This window comes from Seriola dumerili, unplaced genomic scaffold (assembly GCF_002260705.1).
Source record: "Seriola dumerili isolate Sdu_G_001 unplaced genomic scaffold, Sdu_1.0 BDQW01000219.1, whole genome shotgun sequence".
Classification (NCBI taxonomy): domain Eukaryota; kingdom Metazoa; phylum Chordata; class Actinopteri; order Carangiformes; family Carangidae; genus Seriola; species Seriola dumerili.
This window is the reverse complement of record NW_019174474.1, coordinates 1604903-1632464: the sequence shown is the minus strand read 5'-3', so window position 1 is coordinate 1632464 and position 27562 is coordinate 1604903. Positions and strand designations below refer to the sequence as shown.

The 27562-nt window shown below is 40.5% G+C and overlaps 2 protein-coding genes and 1 non-coding gene across 5 annotated transcripts in view; all 3 read right to left on the bottom strand.

Annotated features, from left to right (window-relative positions):
• The window catches only part of frmd5 (FERM domain containing 5), a 54683-nt gene extending 38049 nt beyond the window's left edge, over positions 1–16634 (bottom strand). The window contains exon 1 of the mRNA XM_022754481.1: positions 16394–16634. Coding sequence (XP_022610202.1) covers positions 16394–16495 — 102 coding nt within the window. The 5' untranslated portion in view covers positions 16496–16634. The remainder of the gene's footprint in view (positions 1–16393) is intronic.
• Positions 16635–17894: 1260 nt separating this feature from the next.
• trnah-gug lies at positions 17895–17966 on the bottom strand. The gene has a single exon. It is a non-coding gene; the product is annotated as a tRNA-His (tRNA).
• A 623-nt stretch (positions 17967–18589) lies between these two features.
• On the bottom strand, positions 18590–26737 carry LOC111228710 (mucosa-associated lymphoid tissue lymphoma translocation protein 1-like). Of its 3 annotated transcripts, none has more exons than XM_022754723.1 (15): positions 26667–26737; positions 26311–26381; positions 26084–26208; positions 25648–25786; positions 25296–25471; positions 25009–25105; positions 24505–24540; positions 24184–24387; positions 23235–23412; positions 22953–23027; positions 22618–22745; positions 21078–21227; positions 20241–20395; positions 19428–19544; positions 18590–19309 (listed from the first exon to the last, which is right to left on the bottom strand). In XM_022754723.1, the coding sequence occupies exons 2-15, from the start codon at positions 26351–26353 to the stop codon at positions 18968–18970; spliced, it is 1965 nt and encodes a 654-aa protein (XP_022610444.1). In that variant the 5' UTR covers positions 26354–26381; positions 26667–26737; the 3' UTR covers positions 18590–18967. The 3 variants fall into 3 exon arrangements, with proteins under 3 accessions (XP_022610444.1, XP_022610445.1, XP_022610446.1); XM_022754724.1 differs by having other exon boundaries at positions 26311–26441; positions 26667–26715; XM_022754725.1 differs by having other exon boundaries at positions 26685–26710.
• Positions 26738–27562: the final 825 nt, after the last annotated feature.

The following is a 27562-nucleotide window of genomic DNA, read 5'->3' as shown; positions in this document are numbered from 1 at the left end:
TTGCTGCACTTCTTTACCTGATATCCTTGAATTAATTGAATAGATATAGTACTTTGTATGTACACCTAGGTCTCCTACTGCACTGAACCTTTAGTGATGTCCCTCACTTTTAAGTTGCTTTGGATAAAATCATCTGCCAGATGAGTAAATGTAAATGGTGTGACAGTCTGCTCTGCCCCCCTGCCTTTCTCTCCCTGCCTCGGTGACTCATCAGGCAATAACCTTAACAAATGACCTTCAACACCCACACTCAGGATAGCAACACTGACAAGATTTACAAAGCACTTTCAAACTGGCCTTCATTTCCTTCCATCTGTCGTCTTCCCAATTATGTAGCTCTACCAACATTTATATACTCACGATTCACCTTCTGAACATCTACCAGTGATTTTGATAAAAACCTGTGGGTTGGTGCACTACAGATATGTAATACTGCCTAATGCAGAACAGTATTGGTGGCATGCTGTTCATGCTATACCTGGAGTACTGGTGAGGTTATGCAGTATTGTTGACCAAATTGTCAACCTTGTGCATTTGGGTTTCACAGAGTAGAGATCTAGTGAACTATGTAGTTTCTTTATATTTGTGTTAAAATGACTAGGGATTACTTTCAGTCATGAGGAAAAACAAAACCACCACTATCTGCCACGAGTAAGCAAGGAGGAAAAGTGGAGCAGTGCAATATACCAAGAACTGTCCTGAGGGAGAAATGCAATGTGCAGCATGTATATTACTGCCAAAAATGCCTGCGCCTGTTTGAACTGGGCCAAAGAAACATGTTAGCATTGAATGCCTCATGTATTTTAGTGGGACAGGATGTACTCTGAGGACACCATGTTGTTTTGAGTATAAAATAACCAGTGCTGTTGGTGGGACAAGGTCAAGTGTTGTGTCACTGTTAATTCCTGATAACTACCTGTCTGAAAAGGAGCAGATTTTTCCAAAACAGACTGTCTTGTGCAACACAGGTGTAAACCAAACCTGCCTCCAAGGACAGCGACATGGTGTTCCACCATTTTAACACAGTCTCAAACTATAGTTTACATGACAACCTTATGTCCAGAAAGATTCTTTGACATCACATACATTAAAAATAACTCTCATTATAAAACCTAAAAGCCACCAAGAGTCACGTGGGCCAGCAGTCAGCCAGGCTGAGCCGGAGAAAGATGGTATAGCACAGTGCATTATGGGCATGGATGTAAGAAGCGATAGATACCCTTACAGCAAAGGCTATGCACTGGTTAAGCAGCTTTTACTGGAATGGACGGACTACTCAGTTTGGATACTCCATCTAATGTTTAATACATCCATGGTGTAAACATAATGTACATCACAGAGCTGTGACCTTGAACAGCAGAAAGCTTGACTGAGGTATTAACAAAGACATGTGTCTTTGAGACAGACATAAACTGGAACAAAGATACTAATATCCTTTCTTCACAGCAGATATTTTGACTTGACCTAACAGGAAAACCACAGGTGTAACAAATAACTTTAATGTTGGCTCTGTTCCATTTAGGCGTAACAATAAGCCATATCAACCTGAATGAACTGTATTCAAGTCAAAATGGCCAAACAAGCCACACAAGAATTTTTATCTGCCCCTTCACAGTTATTGTCTTGTGTGCTCTGATACAGAGACAAGAGTCTTCGAGATAAATCAAATCAAGGTGACGTTTGCTGTGAATGAAGTGGGCAGTGAAGTATTGACTGCAAAGTCTGGCCGACTGTCACAGGGTAAACATCGGCTGACAGCTGGGTGGTAATTACTGCACCATTCACAGAAGGGCACAGCCTTGGCAAAGACTCAAACACTCATATTGTGCCCACACTTCAGTTCAAAAAGATGAAAGTTCAAAACTCTGTGAAATATCAGATACAGGCAATATGTTGATTTCTGCCAAATTAGCAAAAAGTCAACCTTGGCTTTGGTCACGGAGAAGTGACCTACATTTAGTTTCACTGGCTGTGCACTCTCAATTTCTTAGGGGAGTATACTCATATCGTAATATCCAACATCCTCAGTATTCAGTAACAAATACATAATTCATATATTCACTCATTTATTATTTAGCCACCAGCAACTTTAAGACACAGCCTGGCTGAGGAAGTGATGTAATTATTGCAAAATAACAGAGGAAGTACCACATCATATTACAATTTCATCACTGTTAAACCTGCTTTACTGTAGTTTCTTTTAATGGTGTCCTTGTGTGCAGAAAACTTTTCTAGCATGACTAAGAATCTTAGTAAGAATGCAAGTATTCTGCTAAAGAAAAATGTGCACCAACAACAACTACACCACATTTGTAGCTATAATGAAAGATAATCTCAGCTTGACTTTACCTCCTACAGACCACAGCACCCCTCAGCCATGACTGTCACCACAATGCATCATTAGCAAGCCAGCAATGACAGTCTGGGATTGCACCCGCCAGAGGAAGGGGGTAATGGGATGTCCTGAAGGGCACTCCTGGGGGCTTTCCATAAAGCTCTGCTGCCACTCTTCAGTTAGCTACCCTCATTAATTATAGAGACCAGTTAATGCCTACTGTATAAAAGGCGTTTCAGGAAAGCCCAGAGGAGCCAGGAGTGAGAGCAGTGGTCAATGAGGATGCTGCAAAACTCAGCAATTCACTCACTCATTGAAACTCTATACTGGGAGGACATGAGTCAAACCACACAGAGAAACCAAAGGTCCAGGTATATTTCAACCTCGTTACTACTGATATTAGCAATGTCTAGAGGTGACAATACTTTCTCTGAAAACACAAGTTTTGAACAAAAACACAGCAAAAGAAACAAGCGGCAAATACAGAAAACAAGCGATTACGGTGCAAGTCTTACTACTAAGTCACGACACAATGGAAATTTCTGAGGGACAATAAAACTGATGACTGAACATGCTAGTGATAAATAAAAGGCTAAAGTTAGGTGTGTAAGGTGCACATATTTGCATCATTTCTTTATGTTGCCTTTATGTTGTCAAAATGGCAAATGTGTTTCTTCATTTGCTTGTTTGCTTTTTGCAGCTTTACTGCTGATTAGATGTTTAGCGTCTTGTTCATGTTGTTATGCCACGATTGCTGACACTGGATGAGCCAACAAAAAAATAGCAACTGGAACATCTGCTTTGTGCCTTGTTGTGAGCCTTCGATCAGAGGAGGAGGCCATAGGCTACATATTATGTAATGTGGTAAACTTCTAAGACTCCTTTGGCTTGAAAGGCAATAAAACTGTAGCACAGCATGAGCAACACAATCAATCCAAGACACAGCGTTTGTACGAGGGGCACCGACAGATCAGATAATGATAGTCACAGAATGTGTTCATGATTCATTAGCTTTGCATTGTGCTTGAGGCAGCATGTGGGCGGAGGTGGCCAGGCCAACTCCTCTGTGGAGTTTATTCTCTGTACCTGCACTGAGGAATGACTGGTGCTAAAAATAGCTAAGCTCACCACAAACCGGACCACAGCATCATCAGCATCATCAGCATCATCAGCATCGACCCTTACCCCACTGCCAACAGGATAACTATTGATCTCTGTATTGAGTGGACCTATCCTCATTTAATTGCACAGCAATTTGGATATCACCTATGATTCATGGACTGTTATGATACAAAAGCTGACATTTTAATTTTGTCTAATACATTTACAAAAAATATTATGCAAATATAAACAACTGAGAAGATGTGTGAAGCTTTTTGTACTGGCCTCATACCATCTAATATTATATGAAAATATTGCAGCTGGTCTTCCCCTCTTGCACTGTATACACAGCCAAAGAGGCCTGGGGCAAGCAATCACTCTTTCCTTCCAAATGAGTTGTGGAGACTGACTTGCTGGGTAGCTGTGCAAACAGCCTTTTATTCCCTTCAGCAGCACCTGTCTCCCACCCTGGGGACTGTGGGGAGCTCCATGAACACCATTTATTGAGAGGGAAGGACCACTGTTGAAACAATCCCCTCCAGACTGCTATTCTCCTGCCATATGGCACACCTCTGTCTGTGTACTCAGCCAAAACAAAGACACAGAGCTGCTACCAAAGGCTAAAATTATTTGCTGAGGTCTTTTCTTCCTACAAATTCCGCAGAGTTTCAGTGCCACCACAGCACATATCATGGGCACACAATACGCAATGAGAAAAACTGAACCTTGACTGCTTAAAGGGTCAGTTTGCAGCTACAAATGCATTCATGTTTTCATCTGGAGGCCATTCTTTTTTAAAGAATCATCTCAGACTTAAATCATGTTTCCCTTAAGCTTTCCTCAGTTGTTTTTAGATATTGGACAGCACAACATATTGTGTATGTGCATGCCACAAAAACAGACACTCTTAAGATGCTGGTGTTATTTTTGTCCATGCTAGCAATGTGGCTGTAGGTGCAGCAATGTCGACTGACCTGTCCACCACATTGGTCCAGACTGAACTATCTCAACTCCAATTAAATGGATTGCCATGAGATTTGGTACAGATATTTATGGTGCAAGAAGTTGACTCTTAACTTTCCTGAGTTTATCTAGCAACAAAAGCACGTCAAACTGTGCACTCATCCTGTGAAATATCTCAACATCTACTGGATGAACTGAAGTGAGATTTTTTACAGATGGTTCCCACATAATGTAAACTCGTAACTCTGGTGAACCCTTGACTTTTCCTCCAGTGCCATCATGACATCAACATTTAAATTCATCCAATACATTGGTTTATGCCCAAATACCTGCAACACTTACGGCATCATCATCAGGCTCAGCTGCACTTTGTGTGCAAAGTAGCAAATGTTAGCATGCTAACATGCTAAACTTAGATGGTGAACATGGTCACCATCTTAGTTTAGAAAGGAGGAAAAGTGGAACAGGGCTTCCCCATTCCCTTCCGTCACTGGGGAGGTCAATAGCCTGGTCAACTTTGCACCGAGTAAACATCACCATGTTAGCATTGACATTGTGTTTCCATACCAGTGTTAGCTTTTAGCTTAAAAGATCGCTCTTCCGCACAGGGCAGCTAGCATGACTCTAGCCTTTAACCATAAACAGGATTTTCTATTTTCATAAGCTTTCATAAATGCGACTTTCCCCCTGGTGAACATCTTACTGTTCGGGTTGCTGAGGTACACGCTAACAATGAACAATGTGTGTAATATGGATTTTAAGTGCCATTATTCCACATACAATTCTTCCAGAGATTAATTCCAGACAATAGTGGCATCAGACCATGGTCACTTAGAGCTCTCAATGTGATATTTGGTTTGAAATAAAGGAAATAAAATAAATAAAAACAATACAATAAAAAAAAAAAAAGCTCATCTCTAGTTTTACATAAGAGCGAGCAGGCTGATGGCACATAAGATATCAGATGCTGTATTCAGTCAGTCATGTCACAAGAGAGACATGCACATTGATAATCATATGCACAACTGTTAAACCCTAAATCCATGTCACTACTTGGCCTGAAAACCCATTTTCCTCAAGACAGGACTTCAGTTGTTCAGAGCTTATGCTGGTTCCTAATGTGATTTTCTTTTGCTAGATGTGGGAATATCCCCTGTTACAATTACAAACATTATCCGGCACAGAATGGAATTTTCTGAACCAAATGAAAAGATGCAAGTGATTGAGTCCATTATGTATCCACTCTCCACTATAGTCAGTGAGGCGTGTCGGCAAATGGAGACAGAGGGCACTGAGGTGAGGAGAGGAGAGGAGAGGAGAGGAGAGGAGAGGAGAGGAGAGGAGAGATACACAAATAACAAGTCTTTATCTTGGCTTGTTGTCTAATATATCCAGACACACAACCTAATGAACCAGGAATAATGAGAATGTTTTTCCTTAACTCTAGCAGCTGTTGTGGCTAGAGGAGGAGGACACCTGGGAAATATGTTGTGACAGGCAGTGGTTGCCCTGGTCATTGAGAACCAGAGCCTGGCTGGTTTCCTGGCTGGCCTACTAATCGGGGACCTAACAGATGACACAGAAAGAAATTCCAAAGGAGTAATTCAAAGAAGCAATGTGATATGATTTCTCTTTGTGATGCTGTTATGTGTGTGACAGTCAAATCTTTTACCAAGCCTCAGTGTGAAACAAAGTAACAGCCAGGGCTGCAACTAACTCATTTCCATTGTCAATTCATTTACTTATTTTCTCAATTAATCAATCATTGTTTTCTTCATAAAATGTTAGAAATTTGCTATAAAAAAGACCCTTACAGAGGCTCAAGGTGACGTCTTCATATTGCTTGCTTCGTCTGACCAACAGCCCCATGCCAAAATATTTTTAGTATACTCTCATATAAGACAGAGAAAAGCAGCAAATTCTCATATTGCCATCTGCAGGAAGTGTATGAGCCTCAGCACCAAGCACCAGCACCACAAGCACCAGCTTAGCACAATAGAACATGTTTGCCAACTGCAAATCAAGCCATCTTTTCTTTTTGACTTCAGCACCACAGCAAAACAAGTGGTGTTAATGGAACCATCACACAAAACACAAAAAGCTATGATAGCAAAAAATAAATGAAATACCTGTATAATCCCTATTAGCACATTGCTACAATATAACTAAAACAGTCTAATGTTGTTGTTTTTTTTTTTACAGGAGAAAGAAGTAATCTTATAATACACCTGAGGGTGAGATTTGGCTGCAGCAGAAGCAGACATTTATGGTCATACTGTCACATGCATTACAGGCTTGCACCATTTCCAAGCCTCTGTATAAAGCACTTACAGTTGCCTTGTGTTTGAATGGTGCTATATAAATAAACTTGCCTTTCCTTGCCTGAGCAATCAAGGGATCTCACAGGACTTCAGCACACATAAATGTCTGCCCATCTTGCAAGCATCAGAAAGGTAACACAAGTAACTTAAGGAAATTAAACTGTAGGGTGGGAGAATCTTTGCTTTGATTTCATTTCATAAAATAAATAAATAAATAAAAAAAAACTTTTAATTTCAAACATAATCTGCTGTTTGTGTTTTTCATCAAAACACATTTACTGAATTGACCCAGAACCTGCAGTGGGCAGCTGGCTTTCTGTCTGTGGCTTGTTGTGTATTTCCACTGGCCAGCCTCTTTGTCTCCTGTGTGTGTTCATCTATCTCCTCTCCAGAGACACTCATCTCTTCTGACTGCTGCGCTGACACACGCACAAAGGAAAAGGAGACTGATTGCATGCATGAATAGCTGTTAGTGTAATCTGCAGGCCCAGACACACGTGGAACAATGGAAGCCAGCCAGGCCTTTATTTGACTCTAAGATTGAATAAAATATTGACAGATGGATGATATTGCATGCAAATATACCTCAATAAATATATGCACATAGATTAACAGAATGCAAGCATACAGTGCTAACTCGCACAATTAATGACTCTCATAAAGCAACTCATCCTCAGCCTGTCATCTATCTACCCAGTGGAAAACACAAGTCCTTCTGGTGGGTGGGTGGCAAATTAGACTTAGATGAATTAAAGATTCTGTTGCAACATTACACATGGATCTCTTCGAGCTCCTCCGCTCTCTGCCTTTCTCATTTTCATAAGTGATTTGTTCAACTGTGTGCATTGGCACACCTGAGAAAAAGCACATACTGTTGCTCCTCTGAGCACAGAGATAGAACACAGTGCAGGAAAGCAGAAGTGAGATCCACAGAGAGCAAACAGAGCTTGTGCTCTCAGTGCGGCTCAAGTAGCCCTCTTCATGGGCTCCCAGCCACATCTGTATGAGGATGACAGGGTCTCGTATTTCTCTGAGAGCTTGACGTTCATTTGTGAGAGTGCATGTGGCTTTTGATAGTGACCACTTTTACTGTGATGCTCAAGATCAGTCACCAACAGTGACAGCACCAACCTGTAAAACACATTCTGCCAGCTGCAGTCTCCTCACAGGGGGTGCATTTAATTTATCCTTATGAATATTAAAAAGGGATAAAGTACTGCCATTCCTCCTTCATTCATTACAATTATGAATTATTGTCAATAGCATTATTATTGTTATTGTTTAAGCATACACTGGCGTTCAAACTATTACAATTCGGCACTGAAGAGAGTGGAAACAAAACATGTCCCACATTGGATAGCAGTGAGAATTAAAGTTCTAACTTTACTGTCAGCATGTCAGTTCAGACACCTGGAATTGTGGAACCACTGAACATGTCAACACTGGGCACCAATGCCCTAACCTGATACACCAGATCATACTTGCACTGATACTGAGCAGAGCATCCCCAGTTTACACATTTCTACAATTTTCCTGTTCTGCCATCACAAAATTACATCAGTTTCACAGTCTTGCTCTTAGCCACAGGAGCAGAAACTTGCTTTTGTCCTCTGCAGCTGCAGTGGACAGGTTGTGCATTCTGTGACACCTTCATGCAAATCACTACTGCACCCAGCTGTAACTTGCCTAACCTCTCTCATCACTGAAGGGCTTTTGCTGACGTGAAGCTTTTTTGTTTATTACACAGATCTTGACAAACTAATAATGTGCACCAAATCTCAGGACACCGGGCATTAAGATGCCATACTCGCCTCAAAGGTAGCTTAAAACTGGGAATTTATGTGCTCTATTTAGTCCTCTACTGAACTTCTTGTCTGCACTTTTCATACTTTAGTTTTCTATACATGACTCTCTGTCTGGTGGAGTTAAATGGACAAAGTGGAAACTCGGACTATACATATTATGTTCTGTTTTTAAAAAAAAAAGGAGAAAATAAGATGTTGCCAAGCATAATTCGGTCCTCTCAACACAAAGCCTGAGGGAGCTGACAGCTCTTCATTGGAGGATCTTTTTACTCTTTACTAAACATATTATATTTGACATTATCAAACATAAAGTCATCTTTCCGGGCAGTCAAAAGAAAACACCAGAGGTAATACCACAGTCTTCTGAAGCTAAATCCAGGAGGAGCAGGATTCATGAATCAAGCTGCCTTATGAAAGTCAAGTGACATCCATATGAACACTGAAAACCAGAGGCTACAGCCAACCTTGGAATATGCCTTGGCCTGTAAGCCGAAAACAGCAACACAAGCCCAACTCTACACTGAGCTGTAATGTTTCATTCCTCTAAGCAACAGAGCAAGAATGCTGCACATTTTATCTAGAAATTCCAAGAGAAAATCGATACCAATCAAATAATGGCTACTTATTGTATGAGCAAGTTCTTCCTTGTTCATTTTAAGAACAACAGCATAGAAGACATGTATAATGGCACAACTGGCGGAATGAAAAACAGTAGTTGTCACTATGCCTTTAAAAACATTTGGATACCCTGACATACAAACAGTTTCCTGAATAGCAATGACCATAATGAAAACATCGCAGAAGTGAGATGCCACAGAGCACACAGAGTGGGTAAATCTGCTGAGGAGACAAATAAAACACAAGACACTGAGGCATGGGCAGAGGAATAGGAAGATGGAGGGAGGAGGGTAGGAACGGCAATCATTATATCAAAAAACCCTGCGGTGAAGCTGTGTGCAGCAGTACCACACGCCTGATGACACAGAGAGACAGAGAGGTGACCTGAGGACCAGACCAAGTACCAGTAGGACAAAAGGGATAAACAAGAAATATGTCTCATAAATAAAATGATCCATTCTTTCTGTTGAAAAAGGCTCCTTTGAGGGACATCAAACTTAAATGATGCAATGAAGACTCAACTGAGAGTTTAAGATGAAATGAATCTCTCCACCTTGCTCTCTGTCACTGTCTTTCACTGCTCTATTGGCTGGAGTGTCACGGCTGTCAGCCTACATCTGATTTCAGCTCAGCACCTGGCCTGACGTGCTGACGGCACCCACATTACTATTAATCTCCATCACAAAGCAACTTTTATGTTGGAGAATGCGACTAAGGATTGTTCACAAGTAACAACACTGTTGGTCCGTCAGAGAAGAAGTGTACGCAGGTCTGTTAAACACTTTAAGACCATGAAAAAATATCTTAAACAATACCCACATAGCTGATGACAGAATAAGAATACAAATGCATACAAATACACAGTAGATCACTACATTTGTAATCTGCTGCTGTTGCAGTCTAAGTCAACAAAAAGTGCAGTTCTGCTGTTTTTCACTTAGGGTGTCGTAGTAGAGGCATATCCCTGTGTTTCCTCATTAGTCTGCAGAGGCACAGGGCCTTGAAGTACAGCGAGACAAAGGCTGGATTCTCCCAAACAGCAGAGGGCACCGAGGCCCAAAGACAAACAGGACCAGAGTGATGAAGGGGACGTAGAGAGGAGGGGATAAAAAGGATACTCTGACTATGCATAGCATCCCAGTGACACTCATCAGAAAGCTGACAACTTTTTGTTTTCAAAATTCAACCCAAATAACATATTCCGTGTTGTGTAAAATCCTTGAACACCAAATTAAGTTACAAAGACAACATCGGCAATCGCATTTCCTTCTCCATCTAAATTTGCATTCGTTTAGACAACGTAGGATAAATAAGGTTTAAAAACAGTATTCCATTAGCAGCTGGCTGCAAAGCTGTGATCAAGCAGTCTATGGTCCCAAAACAAAAACATGAGGATAGTTACACAACACAAATTGCTCTGCACAAAATCTGTCTCGTTATAAAACATAACCCAATATTCAATATTAAAAAGGCTGTTACATTGTCCTCCTACAGTAAATGCAGAGCCTGACATAACACTGCAATTAAAATTCTGTTTGAGATTAGATTGAGCTCACAAACTTTTCAAGGTCAGCATCTAAAGATGGCTCTTATCTGATTATCTCTCTGGCTTGAGGTGGTGCATCACTCCTGTGCATCATGACTGCAGGTTACAAACACCCATCATTATCTGTAATTGATCAGAGCTTAACTCGACACTGTTTTTCCCTTTTAAATGAGTTAAGCTATCTGAGGTTCTCCATTTTGCAATCCCCACCAAGAGTTGCGCTGCACCTCGGTAATTCATTTATGAGGGCTACTGAAGTATATAAATATCGCCAACAAGCTATGCAATCTGTTTGCATTAGTATGGCTGTAGGCTATCTCATTTTAAAGTGAACCTTGGCTTGCTAGGAGAGCAGGACCATCAACTCTTGTCCACTTCCCTTATTATCAGACCAGTCATCACCACGGGAATATATAGCTCTGGAAGAAGGTTTAATATTCATGCTTCCAGGTGGAGCATAACCGCAGGCCCCTCTGTTCTTCTTTATACACAATACATCTCAGAGAGCACAATGGAGGGCTCAGCAGACTGCTACCGACACACTGACAGACTGCCTGCCTGCTCTCCATCCTGCCCACACACACAGACACACACAAAGAGACACTGTTGGGAATAGGAGAGGGCCATTTGGTGAGACAACCCTAAACAAGCTCTGCACCCACATTTACTGGTCTATGACAAGTGCAACAGATAATGACAGGTGATAACATTTCTGAGAGAGAAAAACAAGAAGAAAGTGTTTATGTGTGTAAGCTCGTGTTTTAACGGGTGCGCACCAAAAGACTCATTTGGCATCCTGTCTTCAGTTAAGCTCTTTCATGAATTCCAGTAAGCCAATGCAGGTCAGGCAGAGTTTAATTTCCCTGTCATACCTCGCTGGAGTATCAAGAGCTGTGTGTGAGACAGCAGTGAAACACAAGGGGGGAGATTAAGAACCACATCCAACGGCAGCAACAGAGCAGCAGCCCTTTGCCACCTTCATACGATGCATCAGCTCTTTCATTATCAACAAAACATGACCGATAGAGTGTGAATGGCAAGTGGCTGCTCCCAAATATCAAATCCCCATGAAAGAGATTGGAGAGGGCTACATGCTGGGGCTGTTCTGTCCTGCTCTGCTGTGATAGATGCTACACTGATGTAATCCTTAATCGCAACCAGCCATGCGCCATAGGTTGAGCCAATCGTGATGCTGGTGCGCAGTGATGCTGGTAAACACAAGTGACGTTCTCATGAGGTTAGTTCTCATGAAACATTCAGACCTAGCACACATTTTAATCATTCATATGAAGCATAGCAACAGTGTGTCAGCTGCCGTGAGCTGTGAGCGCGCGCACACACACACACACACACACCTGCACACAGGAGGACACAGAAGTATGCACTCTTTCAACCCAAGTTGATATATTGTATGCCTAGTGTGGTGCAGGACACTTCTGGAGGTCCTGACTCTGCAAAGTCAGCAAAAACAGTCACCTGCAGTCACCAGGGATCTCTCAGATGTCACATTGGACACTGAAATAACAATATAATAAAACATCTTCATACTAAGCTAGCTCCATACACGGACGAAGCTCTTAGGTCAAGATTATTTTGTTATCGTTATCATTTTTTTGATATGCATCCACTCAAATACATTGACGCAGTCAGCAACAACAAAATAAAAAAAAAATTTAAAATTGGTTTGTGTATCTTACCTCAATATTTTTTTGGTACGGATGCAAATGTGTCCATGAGTACTGAAAAGTGTTAAGTATCAAAACCAGTGTTGTTTAGGCATAGACCCATTTCTTAGCAGATATTCTTAATTGTCATAGAATGAAAAGCATATAGTTTAGTAATTAAATATGGCTTTGTTCTGCTCAAGTGTCCCAGTAAACCAAGATGCACAATGCCAGGACCCTGAGTAGAATTCAGCTATCATAATTTTTTCTATTTACATTGTTCCTTTTCCTATTGTGACATGTCAAAATGTCTTCTGTGAAAAGGCCTATAAGCACCAAAACTTAAATATAATACCTTCACTACAGTATCAGCACATGATACCTAGTACTAAATGCACTTGCCGGTTTTCCAACATATCTAGCTTTTCATGTGAACTTTAACACAGCCAGACATGTCTAATGTTATAGACCGACTGTCTAGAATATCTGTGATGATAATAGTATCACAAGCGGTACAAAACTGAATGTGTGTTAGGGGAACAGTGGGACAGTCCCAAGATAGTCCTGGTTAGTGTGGGCATGGCATCAGTCACCACACCATCAGTGCCCTCCAATGGCATTCAGAGGGTAAATTACCTTTCTGTGAGCGCTAACGGCCAAGTCTTTGTCAGGGAGTCAGAGTAAATGTGGAGTCACCGTAGCAACAGCTGGGATCCTGGCACCATGCTTCAAAGTAAAGCACCCCTCAATACACAGAGAGAGAGAGAGAGAGAGAAGCTACCATCCCCCGGCGGTCTCCTCACCAAGACATTAGCAGACCCCAGGAGAACTTGTACAGCATTGATTTTGGTCACTGCGGTAGCGAAAGGGCAGAAAGACCTACACTAACTCTTTATTATTTTAGCACAGACTTCAGACCACACTCCATTTTTTTTTTAAACTTTTCACTTTTGTGTTGATTTAAGTGACACTACCCTGAAAGCTGGTGGCTGTGGTTTCCTCAAACAAACAGAAAATGAAGGGAAATCGCAGCTTTCACCAGGTGCAAACTATAATTAACTCTGCATCTGGAATAGAATGGGCCAGATCACTGTGCTGACAGCCATTCAATAAATTCGTAATTAATTAGAAGCACAATGACAAAACACTGGTAGTTTTCAGGATGAGTAACAGAGTTACACGGGTGAAGGTGAAATTAAGAACGCTCTGCATCTTTCATCATCTCATTTGCTCTCTATGAGCATTTGAAAAAATCCGAATCAGCAAAATCGTGGGAAAATATAAATCGTCAGAAACAACAGGGCTTGGGGTGGAAGAAAGCTTAAACACACCCTACTTTCTCTATTTTAAAAAAATCTGTTCAAACAGCCAAACAATCCGTTTAGGGATAAACAATAGTTTCCCTGTGTCTGTGCAGTCTGTCTTTCTCATTCTCTTTCTGCATCTTCTCCCCACACAATATTCACAGCAGGCATAGAGACATTTTACTGTGACATCAGGCATGGAGACATTTTAAGAATGGAGATCTGGAAGAAATATTGGAAACTGACTGTGTGAGAGTGGCATATTTGAGGCTTCTTTATATGCAAAAGCTGGGAGATGGAACTTTTAAGGCGAACTCAAGATAAACAACCTACTTTTAATTGTCTTAGACTCATCGATAATGCACCTGACAGAACTACATTAGAGTAATGTTTAAATTTTGCTTCAGGAGAAAGCCCACAAACAAAAGGGAGTATCTGTTGTATTTATATTGATATGTCATTAACTGTATGGCATTTTCTTTAGATGTGATTTATCTGTTAGCCTGACATGTCAAAAAATGTGAGGCATTGCTACGTCTCAGTCTGGCTCTCTGCTGCAATACTGCATTAAAATCAGAATAGAAGAGGCCTGAGGGCAAATGAGGATTTCAAGCACTTCCATCAACCTGCGACTACATGAGGACCAAATCTACAAGGCTGAGTAATGAGTGCTCACTTTTTTCTCCCCCTCAAACATAGTGGGAGATCCATAATTCATTGAAGCAAAACTTAAGCTTATGCATTACAGCTGCCACTGCTTTAAAAAGATGTGCACATTTTCTGCCCTTCTTTTGAATGTCCTCAGTGCTCTGCTTTAGTGCACGCTCATTTTGTGTTTCTAACTTCAGCTGAAGGTGGCTTTAATAACACGGACACCATGGAGATGACTCTGTCATTGAAGAAGATGATACCTGGTTTAATGTCAGAGAATGGAAGAAGGCTAACCTAAGCCAGGGGCAAATTTGAATTTGGAGCCATTTAACAATTTATGGAAAAAAGGACCAGAGAGTAATGGAAGCAGGTCTAGTGGGAATAAAATCTAAATGCTAAAAACAGGATAGGAAGGTGAAAAGGAGTAAGAGGGAGAGACAGAAACACATAGAGAGGGAGAGAGAGATAGTGAGACACTGAGAATATATGACCTAGTTATGCCTTTTACTTTGCATTCCCTAGTCTAGGTGTCCTGGTATCCTAGGTGATTTGGGTTTTGGGGAGGCCAGGAGGCTTGAAGGAAGGAAGGGCAAAGTTAGAACTAAACCAGGAGCATGCTCCAGTGGTGTGGCTAGTCAGGTGGATTAGCCTGCTCCCTCCCAGGGCAAGGTTAGACAGAAGCATAGTCAGGATGCCAGACAGTCACAGCAGAGCCAGAGCATTCTCCTCTTTCACTCCACTCCCCTCCTTCCAGCCTGCTGACGTCAGCCACCCAGACCACACGACTATGCTGCAAACAGCACACCTGCTGGCTTCACAGTCCATCTGGCCCAGCTCCATCTCTGGCTCATCTCGCCAAGCAGAAATGCAGGTCTGTTTACAACCTGGGCACACAGTCACGATCCTACAGTAATTGCAGTATCTATTTCATGATTGCTCATGGCGGAAAGGAGGCGTTATTGCAGTATACCCTGCTGATAATAACAGATAACAAAGTGACAAAAACATGCATGTCTTATTAATGTTTCATTGTTACACATATCAGGTTAAATATTTCTTTTGTATGTTATGGAGCAGCTTTAGTGTGTCTACATGTTGCTGACTACTCAGTAAATTCACTCAGGATTTCCTCACATCTCTTTCCTACAAGCACACACCATCCACAAAGAGAACAGTTTTGCCTTGTAATTGATGTGACAAGCCCTCTCACCTACTTTTTTATGAAATCAGCATGAACATGAAACTGCACAATCATCAAAGCAAGGCTTCTACTCGTGGAATAAAAGGCAGAAAAAGACATTTTTAATATCAGGGCCTTGTCTTGTTTTTACCTTTCAAAGCAATCTGTCTCAGCTGACAATATCAATTGTTGTAAGAAGAAAACCACCATAAATGCACTATAAAAGCTGTGGTCTCAAACTGATAACATTCAATCCTGCATCAACATCACGTAGCACCTTTTAGCCATGCTTTTACCAGTGATCTACAAGAGCCACATTGTGTAACTTAGTAGGCATTTTTTCCAGAGCGGCAATGGGATACCCTATGTGCATTATTGATGTCAAAGATTCAAGGGAAACTGCATGAGCAACAACATTAAATGGATGCGTTTAATACCAAAAAGCAGTAATACAGCCAGCAACTCTACATTAAGCAAAGAGACAAAGCAAAATCCCCCCAAAAAACGCCTTTTCAGAGACAAATTTTCAAAGTGTAAAGTGCTTTAGGCATCCCATCAACCTGAGCTTGAGGGAAATGCAATGTCTGTCTTACAGAGCTCCCTGACGTCTCAAAGCCTGCCACCAAATTCATTGATGGGATCTGGCAAGGATGGGTCATGTGGAGGAAGTACACCCCCCCCCCCCCCCCCCCTGATTCAACCTTATGTTATTTGAAATGACAAAAATAATTCTACACATTCCTATTCAGGGTCAGCTATTTCCATTGGTAGACACCAGCAGGACATGCAGGCACTTGCTGTCTCTTCAGCTCAAACACTCGCCTCTCTGTCTGCCAGGTCAGACACAATTGCAGCGCTATTCAGTGGTCTGCGGAGTGAATAAAACTGGTCGACAGGTGACTAACCTGAATGGTGCAAGTATATTCCGTATCATCCAGCAGTCTGACGGTGCAGCTGTATTCCCGCTCAAGATTCCTGATGCTGCCACTCATGAATCGGCTCAACATCTTCTCGGAAGAATCGCTGCTCTGCGTCTAGGACCAGAACAATAAACTCAACGCCAGCGTGCAAGTGAATGTCACATTGACCACACTCCCCGGTCCCCTAAACGACCAGCAGCTACGTATTCAGCCGCCGAGGCGTGCACCATTGTTGTCCCGATAAGTTTTCGTGCAGTGGGCCCGTGCTAAGAGCAGAATCCAAGGATGCCCGCATCCAGATCCAGAGGCAGCTCAGCCCTGTAGTGTCTGTGGTCGAGCCGAGGATTATCTCTCACCACTCACCGCTGCCACTTGAGCAAGCGGGCGGGTCCCAATGAAAACTGACGTCAAAGTGAACCAACGGCAGTGTGTGGCTTTTTGTCTGTGCTCTAATATGCTATATTGTTTTTCTTAACGACGCAATTTGTCCTGGCACAATTGCTACCCTGTTTAAAGAAATTGCATGGTCTTCTGTTATGAAAAACCTGTGGCGGAGAAAATGCACACATCCAGAAAACCCAGGCTAAACTTTTGTAGGCTGAGAGGTGTAAGTTATACATTATGGGTGTGATTAGGCCTAAATACAAAAGATAAAATATCTCCTCCGTTAATTTTGTGAGGAGCACCAGAAGCTACATGTGAATAGAAAATATGTATAGCGCATGTATAAATCTTGTGGGGTAGACTATTTCCCTGTGATTGCAATCCTTTGCAAAGGAACCAAAACTAGACTGGTAGGCTGCTCAAAAACCACTGGCCTCGGGAGTCGAAGCACTCTAATGGTTTCCTAAAACTTAAGGTTAGCAACCCTGTGAGGTGGACAAGGCATTTTTATCTGAACTGTTCCTGTCATAGTTGGTGAATATTGAATGTATTCGACTGCCACCTGCAGGCCAGTCGTCGTTAGTGCGCTTTAAACAGCCTTGAGGTCTTATAATAAATCTATGGAGTGAACCCGTGAATGAAAGTAATGAAAATGCATTTGGACTACTGTCTGGACCTTTAGGGGTTTAAGAAGGGTGGTGCAAGGCCCCTGGAAAAGCGGTGTAATTTTACTGTCATTTAATTTATTTCCATTAAACTAAATTTACGCCTATACGTTATACAATGGCATAACTTCATTAATGTTTTGATTACAGCAAGAAATAAAGGCAAAAATGTACTTTCAATGGTGTGTAAGCTTTTCATCCTTACTAACGTTCAATTTACACACGTCAGTCATCAAGCTAAACGGTTTAGTGGCAACTAAACCATTTGAGACAATTGTAAATGGTCGGGGAGCCAAACATAAAAATCCAAAACTTGTATAACAGCGGGCCAAGTTTTACATCAAATTGGTATGGTAAACTACAGTACCAGCGCTGGAATTAGAATTACAGTAAATACCTGAAAATCCAAAAAAAGAACCCCTCCATCGGTGGTTCTCTGCCGTGACCCGGATTCGAACCGGGGTTGCTGCGGCCACAACGCAGAGTACTAACCACTATACGATCACGGCGAGCTATTGGGGACTGGTGCACAACGTGGATAATCTGTCTATATAAAGGACCTACCTGAGCTCGTATGTTGCAATGTCAGATAGTTTTCTGGCTGTCCTGGCTGTACCTCAGTGTCTTTGTGACTTTAAATGCTAAAGTGACGAAAGGAAGCAAAAATGACAAATGTATGCTATTAAGCTAACTTTAGCTAAGGTTTAGCTAGCTTTCACTAACAGTAAGGTGGACGCAAAATTCCCAAAGACGTGGACATCATTTAAGACGGTAAATTGTAAACATAAAAGCTGTTCTTACATTGACAATAATGTTCTCGCAGTCCTTCGTCTAATTTTGGTTCGAACTTAACGGAGTGGCGAGTAACTTTGCTTAACGCTAGGCGTTAGCTGCGTTTTCAGCTTCACCAAGTAGTGCAAGTATAGCTACTTCACAGTTGTACGCAAATGTTTGCGCAGCCTTGGGCGAATTAAATATTTTGCAGATTTTTTAAGTAAGTAAAACACTGGCAGCAAATAAAAAAATTGCCTTTCTTCAAATGGTAACGGACTGTTATCATTTGTCAACGGTTTAAGTTTATTTCATTATCTCAAAATAAGAACTAAAGCAGAAAAATACAGAAGAAACCCAATGAAATTGGTAGTCTTTATTTGATAAATTATTGACAGCAATGGTCTTTTTTTGTTAAATTAGGCTAGCCAGCTTGCCACTGATGAAAAAGTGTCATAAACAATTATTATATTAATTTATATTATATAAATTTTAAGTATTATACAATTTATGATGAATTCAGTGGTTAGCAAAAGTAAGTGTTAATGTTTCTTCAGTGTTGCTGGGAATAAAATGCTAAGACAAACTAAACACAAAACTCAGTCACACACTTATTCATTCATCATCATCAACCACAGACAGGTGAGATACATGATCAGCAATGCATTCCTAATCACGTGAGTAAAAAACATCAAAATCTCAGAGTAGTAAGTATTTACAGTAATGGAACCAGAAAGGTCTAATGTCGAAGAGCAAAGTCTCGCAGTTCATTCTCATCATTTTCTTCAGGTTCATTGCTCCTTGTAACTGCAACTTTAGCAGCACACTCTGCCTTTCTGGTGAAAGGGCGACATGGACCAGCCACAGTCTGATGCAGCAGTGGTTTGCTGCTTGAAATGTTGCCCATACTTTGAGCAGAAGCACCTTCGTGTTTTTTGTCTGTTGCTGCATGATTCCTCCTCCTGTACAATTTACAGGATGCCACCAGAGGTTTTCCTATGTCCACATGTTGGCTTTCTGTCTGGCGCAGCTTACTGTCTGTGTGAGTATAGTGTAGATCTACCTTGATGACCAGCGATTCCTAGCAAAGGCAAATAACACATCAATCACATTTATTGTACAGACTTTCTGGTAAAGAATTAGTGTTTGTTTTTCATAGGAACAGAAATGGGACATACAGTATATCACTGACTGCATACCTTAAGCCTCTGAAGAGCGCAAAGCCTCAGAGTGCAGTCTGGGTTATCAGAGGACTTAAATAGTAGAGAGTCCAAATCCTCTGACCTGCCAGGGCCAGAAAATATGTCTTGCATTGCCTAAGGATTCAGAGCATAAAAGATTTGATTAGTATGAGTTAACCAACTTCATCAAAATAAATAAATACTTCCTGCATTTACAGTGTTTTGGCACTGAATCTCTGCCAGGATGTGGTGGAACAAGTGCCACAATGAATCAGCCACTAGATGTCAATATGGTCCAAGGTTCTGTAGTCTACAGCATGTATGTATTACTAAGAGAAGTGTTGCAGATTACTAGTACTACATCCTGCTTTGTCTTTGTCTGTGGTTGCAGCAGACTGGAAGTCTATATATGGGCAGAACTTCCTCAAACATGTGAAACGTGGGGGTGAATGGTCAACATTGAGAAATTCCTGCTGGCTAATGGAAAGTGACTGCATGCTATGGTGAGCAACATGGAATTTATGATGTAGATACAATTGGAAAGCAATTTTTAAACCCAATGTTGAGTTTACTAACTCACAAGGAAGAAAATCAGACTTCAGCTAGGTATCAAGACAGTTATGCACTAATATAAAGGTGACATTTCTGTATACTGTGCATTTATTTATTACCAATGGTGTGATTTGTTTGCTTTTGTACATGTATGTCACTGTATACATCCTTTGTGGTTTCTATATGGATGAAAATAAAACGTGACAGGATGTCTTAAAGTTAAGAAAAATAAATATAATAATAAAATAAAGTAAAAATTAGGTAAAAATAAATATTTACAGGTTTGCTGCTCAATGTGACGGTGCAGTCCTGGGTTTTTAGGCCTTTGGTCTTTACACTGGCAAAAGCCACCAAAACATTAGAGAACAAAGCTGAGAAGCTGACTTCCACTTCCACTCCGCAATGAAACGTCAGCCGCTTCTTCCGTGGTAGCTCTGAAAGAAGATATGAAAAAGTTTTGGGTTTTTTTTTTTTTTTTTTAGAAAGAAATGCAACTAAAACCAGCTACTAAACTGTTTTACTACTTTACTTGACTGTAATTTTGTTCAATTACTGTGACACAGCAGCTGATTTTGCAGAGCCAGATTGAAGACATTAGGGACTTTTCAGTCGCTCTGTTGATTTAAGACCTTAATCTTGAACCTAATCTAAAAGAGACTGAGTAGATTCTCAGATTAACTCACCATCTCAAGATTCCATTTTTAAAAAGGTTAAGTAAATTTGAGGAAGTTATAAAATGTTAAAAAAGCGACTTCCTTCCATCAAACAGGAAAATACACTCGGTAAAATGAACCATTTCCCTGTTTTGATTTATTAAAACATTTTTTGAATGGTGCTGAAAATATCGCATTAAACCACAATGCCTGAACTTGGTTTGTCACATTTTGTAGTGTGGGAAGTGTGAGGAAGAGTTGAGAGAACAAATTCTCTCTCACACTCAATAGGGACAATAGCTCAACAAATGGAACAGTGGTTTCCTTAATGGAAAATGAACTATATTTGGAATGTGGACATTTATTAACATATCCTGTCTAAAATGCAATCTGACCTGGAAAATAATTAACAGGGGAAAAGACATGATGCTGTGGGGAAATTTCTTCTACTAAATCTACTTACCATTTGCTTGCCTCCAGCAGGCATCTCGCAAGTGTAGTTCCTTTGTGTGGCCGGTGGTCCGAACTGGATCTGCAAGGGATCGAGGTTCCTTCAGGGTGTGTTTGATCTCCACTGCCTGCCTGCCTGTAACTAAAGGGTCTCTGCCTAGATCTGGTGTAGAGAAGGGGAGAAAATGCAGGTAAATATAATGTTTTCAAGACCAGAAAACAAAACTCTACTGCAACTTCACATTCAGATTTTCATTTTTTCTGTCAACTTTTGAGATAATCCATATTTCATTCAATTAACTTCTTCTTTTCAAATATTTCACCAACTACAATAGCACGTACGCTCGCACTCCTTTGATCATGGGACTGCCTGAGTTTTGCAATAGCAGTGAGTGAGGAATGAGTGAGTTTTAGAAAGAGTTCATCAGATTCACATGGCTGGTTTTGAGGAACTTAGGGAAATTTGTTAATATTCACTGTAATTGTCTTGGGCAAATGAGGGGGGCAAACCCCTCTCATTAATCATTAAAAAGGTTAACAGGATGGATTGGCTGGCCAGTACTGACCATGTCAAAAACATTTATATAGGTTTATGCTTGGCTTTTGAGGTGATTTTGTGTCAGCTGTCTTCATTATGCCAGACAAGATGATTGAATATCAGAACCAGAGGCCTGAGAATTTCTAACTTACTACCTACACTGTGGCCCTGGGATTTAAAAAACAAAACCTGTTTCAAAATTTTCATAACCAATGGTGCATTTGTTCACGTAAATATGTCTACATACACACACACACGCACGCACAGTGCTTGCAGCAGGGCTTCCTGTCCTGCTAGCACTGATTCGTGAGTGAACCCATGAGAGAAGTCGCAGTGGGTGCCCAAACGGCAGAGCAGCTGTCTTGCACTCTGCAGCTCTCAGGTTTCTTGCTGTTCTCTGGCCAACAGTGTGAATTTCCAGAGAATGAGGTCACATGCTAATCGCACCTCGAAAAACTTTTTCACCAGAGACCCATTAAACAGACAAAACACGACGGGACCACTTGATAACTCCTCACTCTCAGTCACAGCTTTACTTAGTCCTGAGTAAACAACACTAAAAAAGAGTGGCCAACAAATTATAAAACTTGTTTGTGGTCCACCCAGCACACCAAAGAACAACCTGTTCCCTTCAGATCTGTTTACCATTGATCTGCAAGAACTGTCAGCCTACTGAGTTATATAATATTATATAATTCATAAACTGAATGGCTAAATGCAAAAATACAAGCTGAAAAGGTTTTGTACTTTTTGTGGAGGGTGGGGGGGGCGAGTTTATGTGAAGTAGATGTAGACTTTAATCTCAAACACTAATGATTTAGTGTCAGTTATAAATTTGTTCAGTTGAAATAACTATATTCCCCTTTGTTGTACATGTGTCCACTCACCTACTAAAAAATACACAGCATGGTCACAAAAACTACACCTATTCCTTATTACAACGTCATTCCTTAATTCTCAGATTGATATATTTTAGATTTATTCAAAAACAAAAAACAAAGCAAAAAATTCTTACCCTCAGACACCTTCTCTAAGACATGTGTGACCTTCTCGCACTGAAGGATGTGCTTGTTCAAGTACTTGGTGAAGATTCCTGTACTTTTCCCTCCGTCCTGCACCTCAAAAGCCTCAGCATCTTCACATCTGCAGGAATTAATGAAGGAAATGTAATACAAACAAAGATACTAAAAGATTTTTTAATATACATAATGTTCCATTCTACCGCATGTTGACTAATTGAAAAAACATATTCTCATTGCACTTGCACTGTTAAATCACTGAGTTGGCTTGAGTATCAGTTTCCGTATTTGTGAATAAATATTTGCAAAACATCTAATAAAAAGTACATACGTGGCATAACCATAAACCGTATTCCCACTAGGTTTCAGTGGCGTGATGGCAGAAGGTATGCAATCCTGGTTGTACCTTTAGAAAGTAAAATGCAGTTTTTAGAAGAATGAAGCAGTCAAAACAAATCCTTCTAACTCGTGCGTTATGACAAAATCCACTAATATATTCAGTATGTAATAGTTTACATTTGCATAATTAAGTATGTATATTCATCATAAATGTGAAAATCCATGTGTCACTGTCATCTCTTAGTGAAAAACGGAAATTCATTATGGCACCTACCATTTTCTACAGGTATCCAGTAGGATTACACTCAGTGCAGTCCGTCTTTGCTGCATACTATGCATGACCCTCTGCACACAGACGCAGTTTTCAGGTTGGTATGGTTGTGGAGCATCAATAGCTACCAAGTAATTCCTCCCAGCGCACTCATACCCATGACCCGCATAGTAGAAAAGACCTGTCAAGAGTGATAAAATACACATCTAGTTACCGCTGCAAAAGAATAAGAATTGTAATCATCACATTTTACACTGCACACACTGCAATCCCAGGAAAAATAAAATGTAATGTTTGGAGCAGCTGAGAGAAAGGTCACACTGGGGATCAAAACATGCCTGATTTCTATACAGCATGTTTAAAATCACACCAATTTCCCATCTTTGTTTTGTTATTAGCAAGAGAAAGTAGAGAATAGCAAGAGAAGGTATCGTTCTGATTCATGACAGTTACCTTGTATTAATATTATCTACATAATATCATATTACAGTTGTATGATGGAAGTGTGTATTTGTGTACCTGTGTGCTGTTTAATAATGAAGAGTGACAGAAGTTTAGTTGACCGTTTGCCTAATAGAGAATTACCCTTTATAAATACAACATAAACATCCTATGTTAGTGTTACATATATTCAGGAAGTTCCATATATAGCTTGTGAACACTGAAAACGCCTACGCTTCTTTTTACCCCTTATCTTCCATCTCAGCCAGACACACGTAGGCCTATAAGCAAGATACTACAAACCGCTCATGGGTTCGTGACTCATGACAAGTGGACAGCAATAGATAAAGGCACATGACACAGCAAAGAAAGTTACAGTGCTCTATTTCAAATCCCAGGAAAAATTACTACGTCACAGTTTCTCCAAGCACAAAAGCTGAATTCATGAATCAACTAACAAATGTAACTAATTAAAAAAATTTATATATTCATAGAGGCTAACTTTACTTACCATAAACTCCTCTGTCAAGAAGCTGAATGAACTTTTCAATAGCGGCCAGCATCTCCTCCCTGGTGAGATCCAGCAGGGAAACCACTCTGAAGCCGAGCTGCTGCAGGAGGTTGGCTAGCTCATGCACATCCATAATGGGGGCCATCAAGCCGGGGTGGTTGGAGTAATTCAGGTTTCCAATAAGTAGGGCAACTTTATCTGTGGCTAAAAGATCAGAGTCAAAATTATAGCAGCAGGAGGAAATTCTGATACATACCACAACAGTTTTCCTCTGTAGCATATTAAAAATAGCACGACTTGATTCTTTCCATAACACCGTACCTGTGGGTGCTGCTGGAGGAAGCTGATCAGTTTGCACTAGATATAAAAAAAGAGAAGCGCAAACATTAGCATTTTTTGAACATAAATCTTATATAAAGTACTAGTACTGATACTTTCCGGAGGGCATGTATAGGGCAACGCAATTTAGCAATATGACAACTATTTTTCATGATATGCACTGTACAGACAAGTTACAACAGGAGAAACACTGTAAGAACTGGTTTCACTTTACATCACTTTCCTGTTGTGTGTCGATGCCTCGGACCAAACACTATTTGGAGTCTAACAACTTCCTTTTTACTCTGTAGAAATGGGAAAGTACCTCCAGCATAATGGAAACAACTAAAAGCCTCACTGCTAAATCAGTGGAATGAGAGAAGTGTGCTTTTCTCCACACCTCTTTCAGTGGAAATGGAGGAAGTAAAGTCTGAGGAAAATACAACACTAAAAGTGGAAAAGACCAGACTTACAGAGTCAGTAAAAGTACTTTCATGGATGACTTACCAATGTCAACATCAACTGGTTCTGTCCATCTCTCTTCTAGCACGTTAGATATTGAGCACAGGTATGATCCTCCATGTTCAGCTGTTGCACGGTCAATCTGCACATATCCCAGTAAATCATATTGTTTTCCTTTGTACTTATTGCTCAACCACAAATCAATCCTTTGGCAGAACATTCACCAAACTTTCTAAATGAATTACATCAGTGAAACAGTAAATATAGCACAGTGTAAACAATCACTAACAGCGCTGAGATTAAGTAACCGCTCACTTGTCATCCTTCCTTACCTGCAGCGTGTCACCAGTCATGTCTAGCAGGGGCTGTCCATTCCTGTACCACTGATAGTATGGAGTGGGTATGCCAAAGGCAAGGCAACGGAGAGTGAGTTTTGTACCTTGTCGAACTGTCTGGGGTTTAGGGTTGACAGCAATGTGTGGCTCACCCTGCCAGTGTACTGGTAAACCTGATGTGTGAAAAGACACAGGCAGTGATTCAAACCCACAGCAATAAACTATCAATATGCGTAACAATAATTTCACCCGCTGACACGCCAGGACTATGCTGCAAATGTGCAATAAAAATGACGCAGGCACCGTACTACTACACTATAAATCAACACGAGAATGACACAATGCATACCTGATTTATCTATGTCTAACATCTTCACTTTCACCCAGTCGCTGAACACACAGTTACAAAAGTGGTCATTCACTCGGCAGACATAGAGCTGTGTTTTTCTGGCTGTGACGGTCAGGTCTGCTTGAGTACCATCGCACACCTTGGGGGGAAAAAAAGCAAAACAAAATAATAATTATCACTAAGTCCTATCCTATAATATTTTACTCATTTCCATTGTCATTCTAAGCAGTAGGATAATTCTTTATTTAAACAGGTGTTTAATTGAGATGAAGATCTGTTTCTCAAGAGAGATCTGTGCACCACTGTAAACATACAGTACAGGCACAGATAAACACAATTCTCACAGTAGACAACACAGTAAAAAAGTGCCGTTTAAAATGCTTGAGAATGTCGATGCTGAATGAGAATGCTTTTTATAAATGCAAAATCCACATACCTCCTTTTCATCATCAGTGAACCACTGGTAGTTGAGGATGCCTGTGCCCTCAGCTCGTACACTCAGAGTCACTTTGTGGTTCACAGGTACACACACAGAGACAGGATGGCGCACTATGAAAATTTCTGAAACAAATCAAATAAGAGTTTCAAGTCATCTGAAATCACACTGTGTCACCTCTGTCTCACACTATGCTGAGACTGTCGCGCTCTCGAGAAATAACATACCTCTGATCATTATTCGACAGGGATTGGGACGGGATCCAGTCATCAGTGCATTTTCCTCTTATTTCGCTGGACTGTAAGAAGTTGGTTTCAAATAAGTATTTTTGAATCACTCATTAAAAACCGCAGCAAATCTAAAGGAAATAAAAAGTACAAAAAAAATATGGAACGAATAACAAGATTTCGCTTTAGATATGAAATTGCTGTAAATACAGCCTCAGACTTCTCGTTTCTAGTGAAATCAGCTTTAACCGCACTGTACAATACTGTAGATACTGTTAGAAATATCCTAATTTCGACAGGAAAATCATCAGTGATCAATAAGCACGTCAGCACTCATGTATTAGTGTATGGGCTACCTGCCGTCAGTCTCCTACCAATCGAGCATCTGTCGGACCTCAGCCAGAAAATGTTTTCCTTGTCTTTCACTTCACTTAAATCGTATTGTGTAAAACTCCCCTTTCCCGGAACGAGACAACGCAAACACGCATTACCGTGAGGTCTGTAATACGTGAGCAGCTCATAGAACATAACGCGTCTCTCTCCTGCGATACACTGAAAAAAAAAGTCATAAATATTTCACTTCTAAAATCAAAATGTGATTTGAAAAAACACGTCCAAACAGACGAACTCTGCGCCGGTTAGATGGATCTAAATCTAGAAAGGGAGATTCTCTTTTGCCTCTTTTCCTGACATTATGGTAATGAGCAAATCTTACCCCTTGTCAATAGTGGTGGTACAATCACAGACTGAGGTTGAGGTTGAGGTTGGAGGGTGATAAAGACGTGAAAAATAAAATGTGCCTTTAAAACTGGACATTTTAATTTATTTTCTTTGCACCAGACAGTTTTGACTCAATATTGATAATATTAGTATGACCTTTTCCCAGATTACAAAAAAGGGCAACTCCAAAGGCAGTGGAGTAATGTGCCTTCTAATGATATACTTAAGAAATAAGACTGGTTAGTTTATCTACACAGAAAACAAATTTTCAAGCTCAAGTTCCCAATCTTCATAGCACATAACCTTTGTACTTTATATTTACATCCAAACTACAATGTGTATAAAATGTGGAGCATATTCTTAAAATATCTGATTCAGTTTATGATCTCTTATTGACCATTTATTAATGCATTTGAATAAAATGTATAAAATAGCCTATATTCAAATTATATTTTTATTAATCCTTTATTTGTACTGTTTTTGTCAGTTTTTTGTATAGGCCTACAAGTTTTATTTTTGATGAAAAAATGAT

What these genes read in the sequence shown, in the direction of transcription:
- LOC111228710 (XM_022754723.1), bottom strand. Translation starts at nt 26,353, where the DNA reads ATGACTGGATCCCGTCCCAATCCCTGTCGAATAATGATCAGAG. An exon ending in ACCAGTTGATGTTGACATTG is followed by an intron (nt 24,541 to 25,008) that starts GTAAGTCATCCA and finishes TTTTATATCTAG; the next exon opens with TGCAAACTGATCAGCTTCCT. An exon ending in TCTTGACAGAGGAGTTTATG is followed by an intron (nt 23,413 to 24,183) that starts GTAAGTAAAGTT and finishes CACTCTTGACAG; the next exon opens with GTCTTTTCTACTATGCGGGT.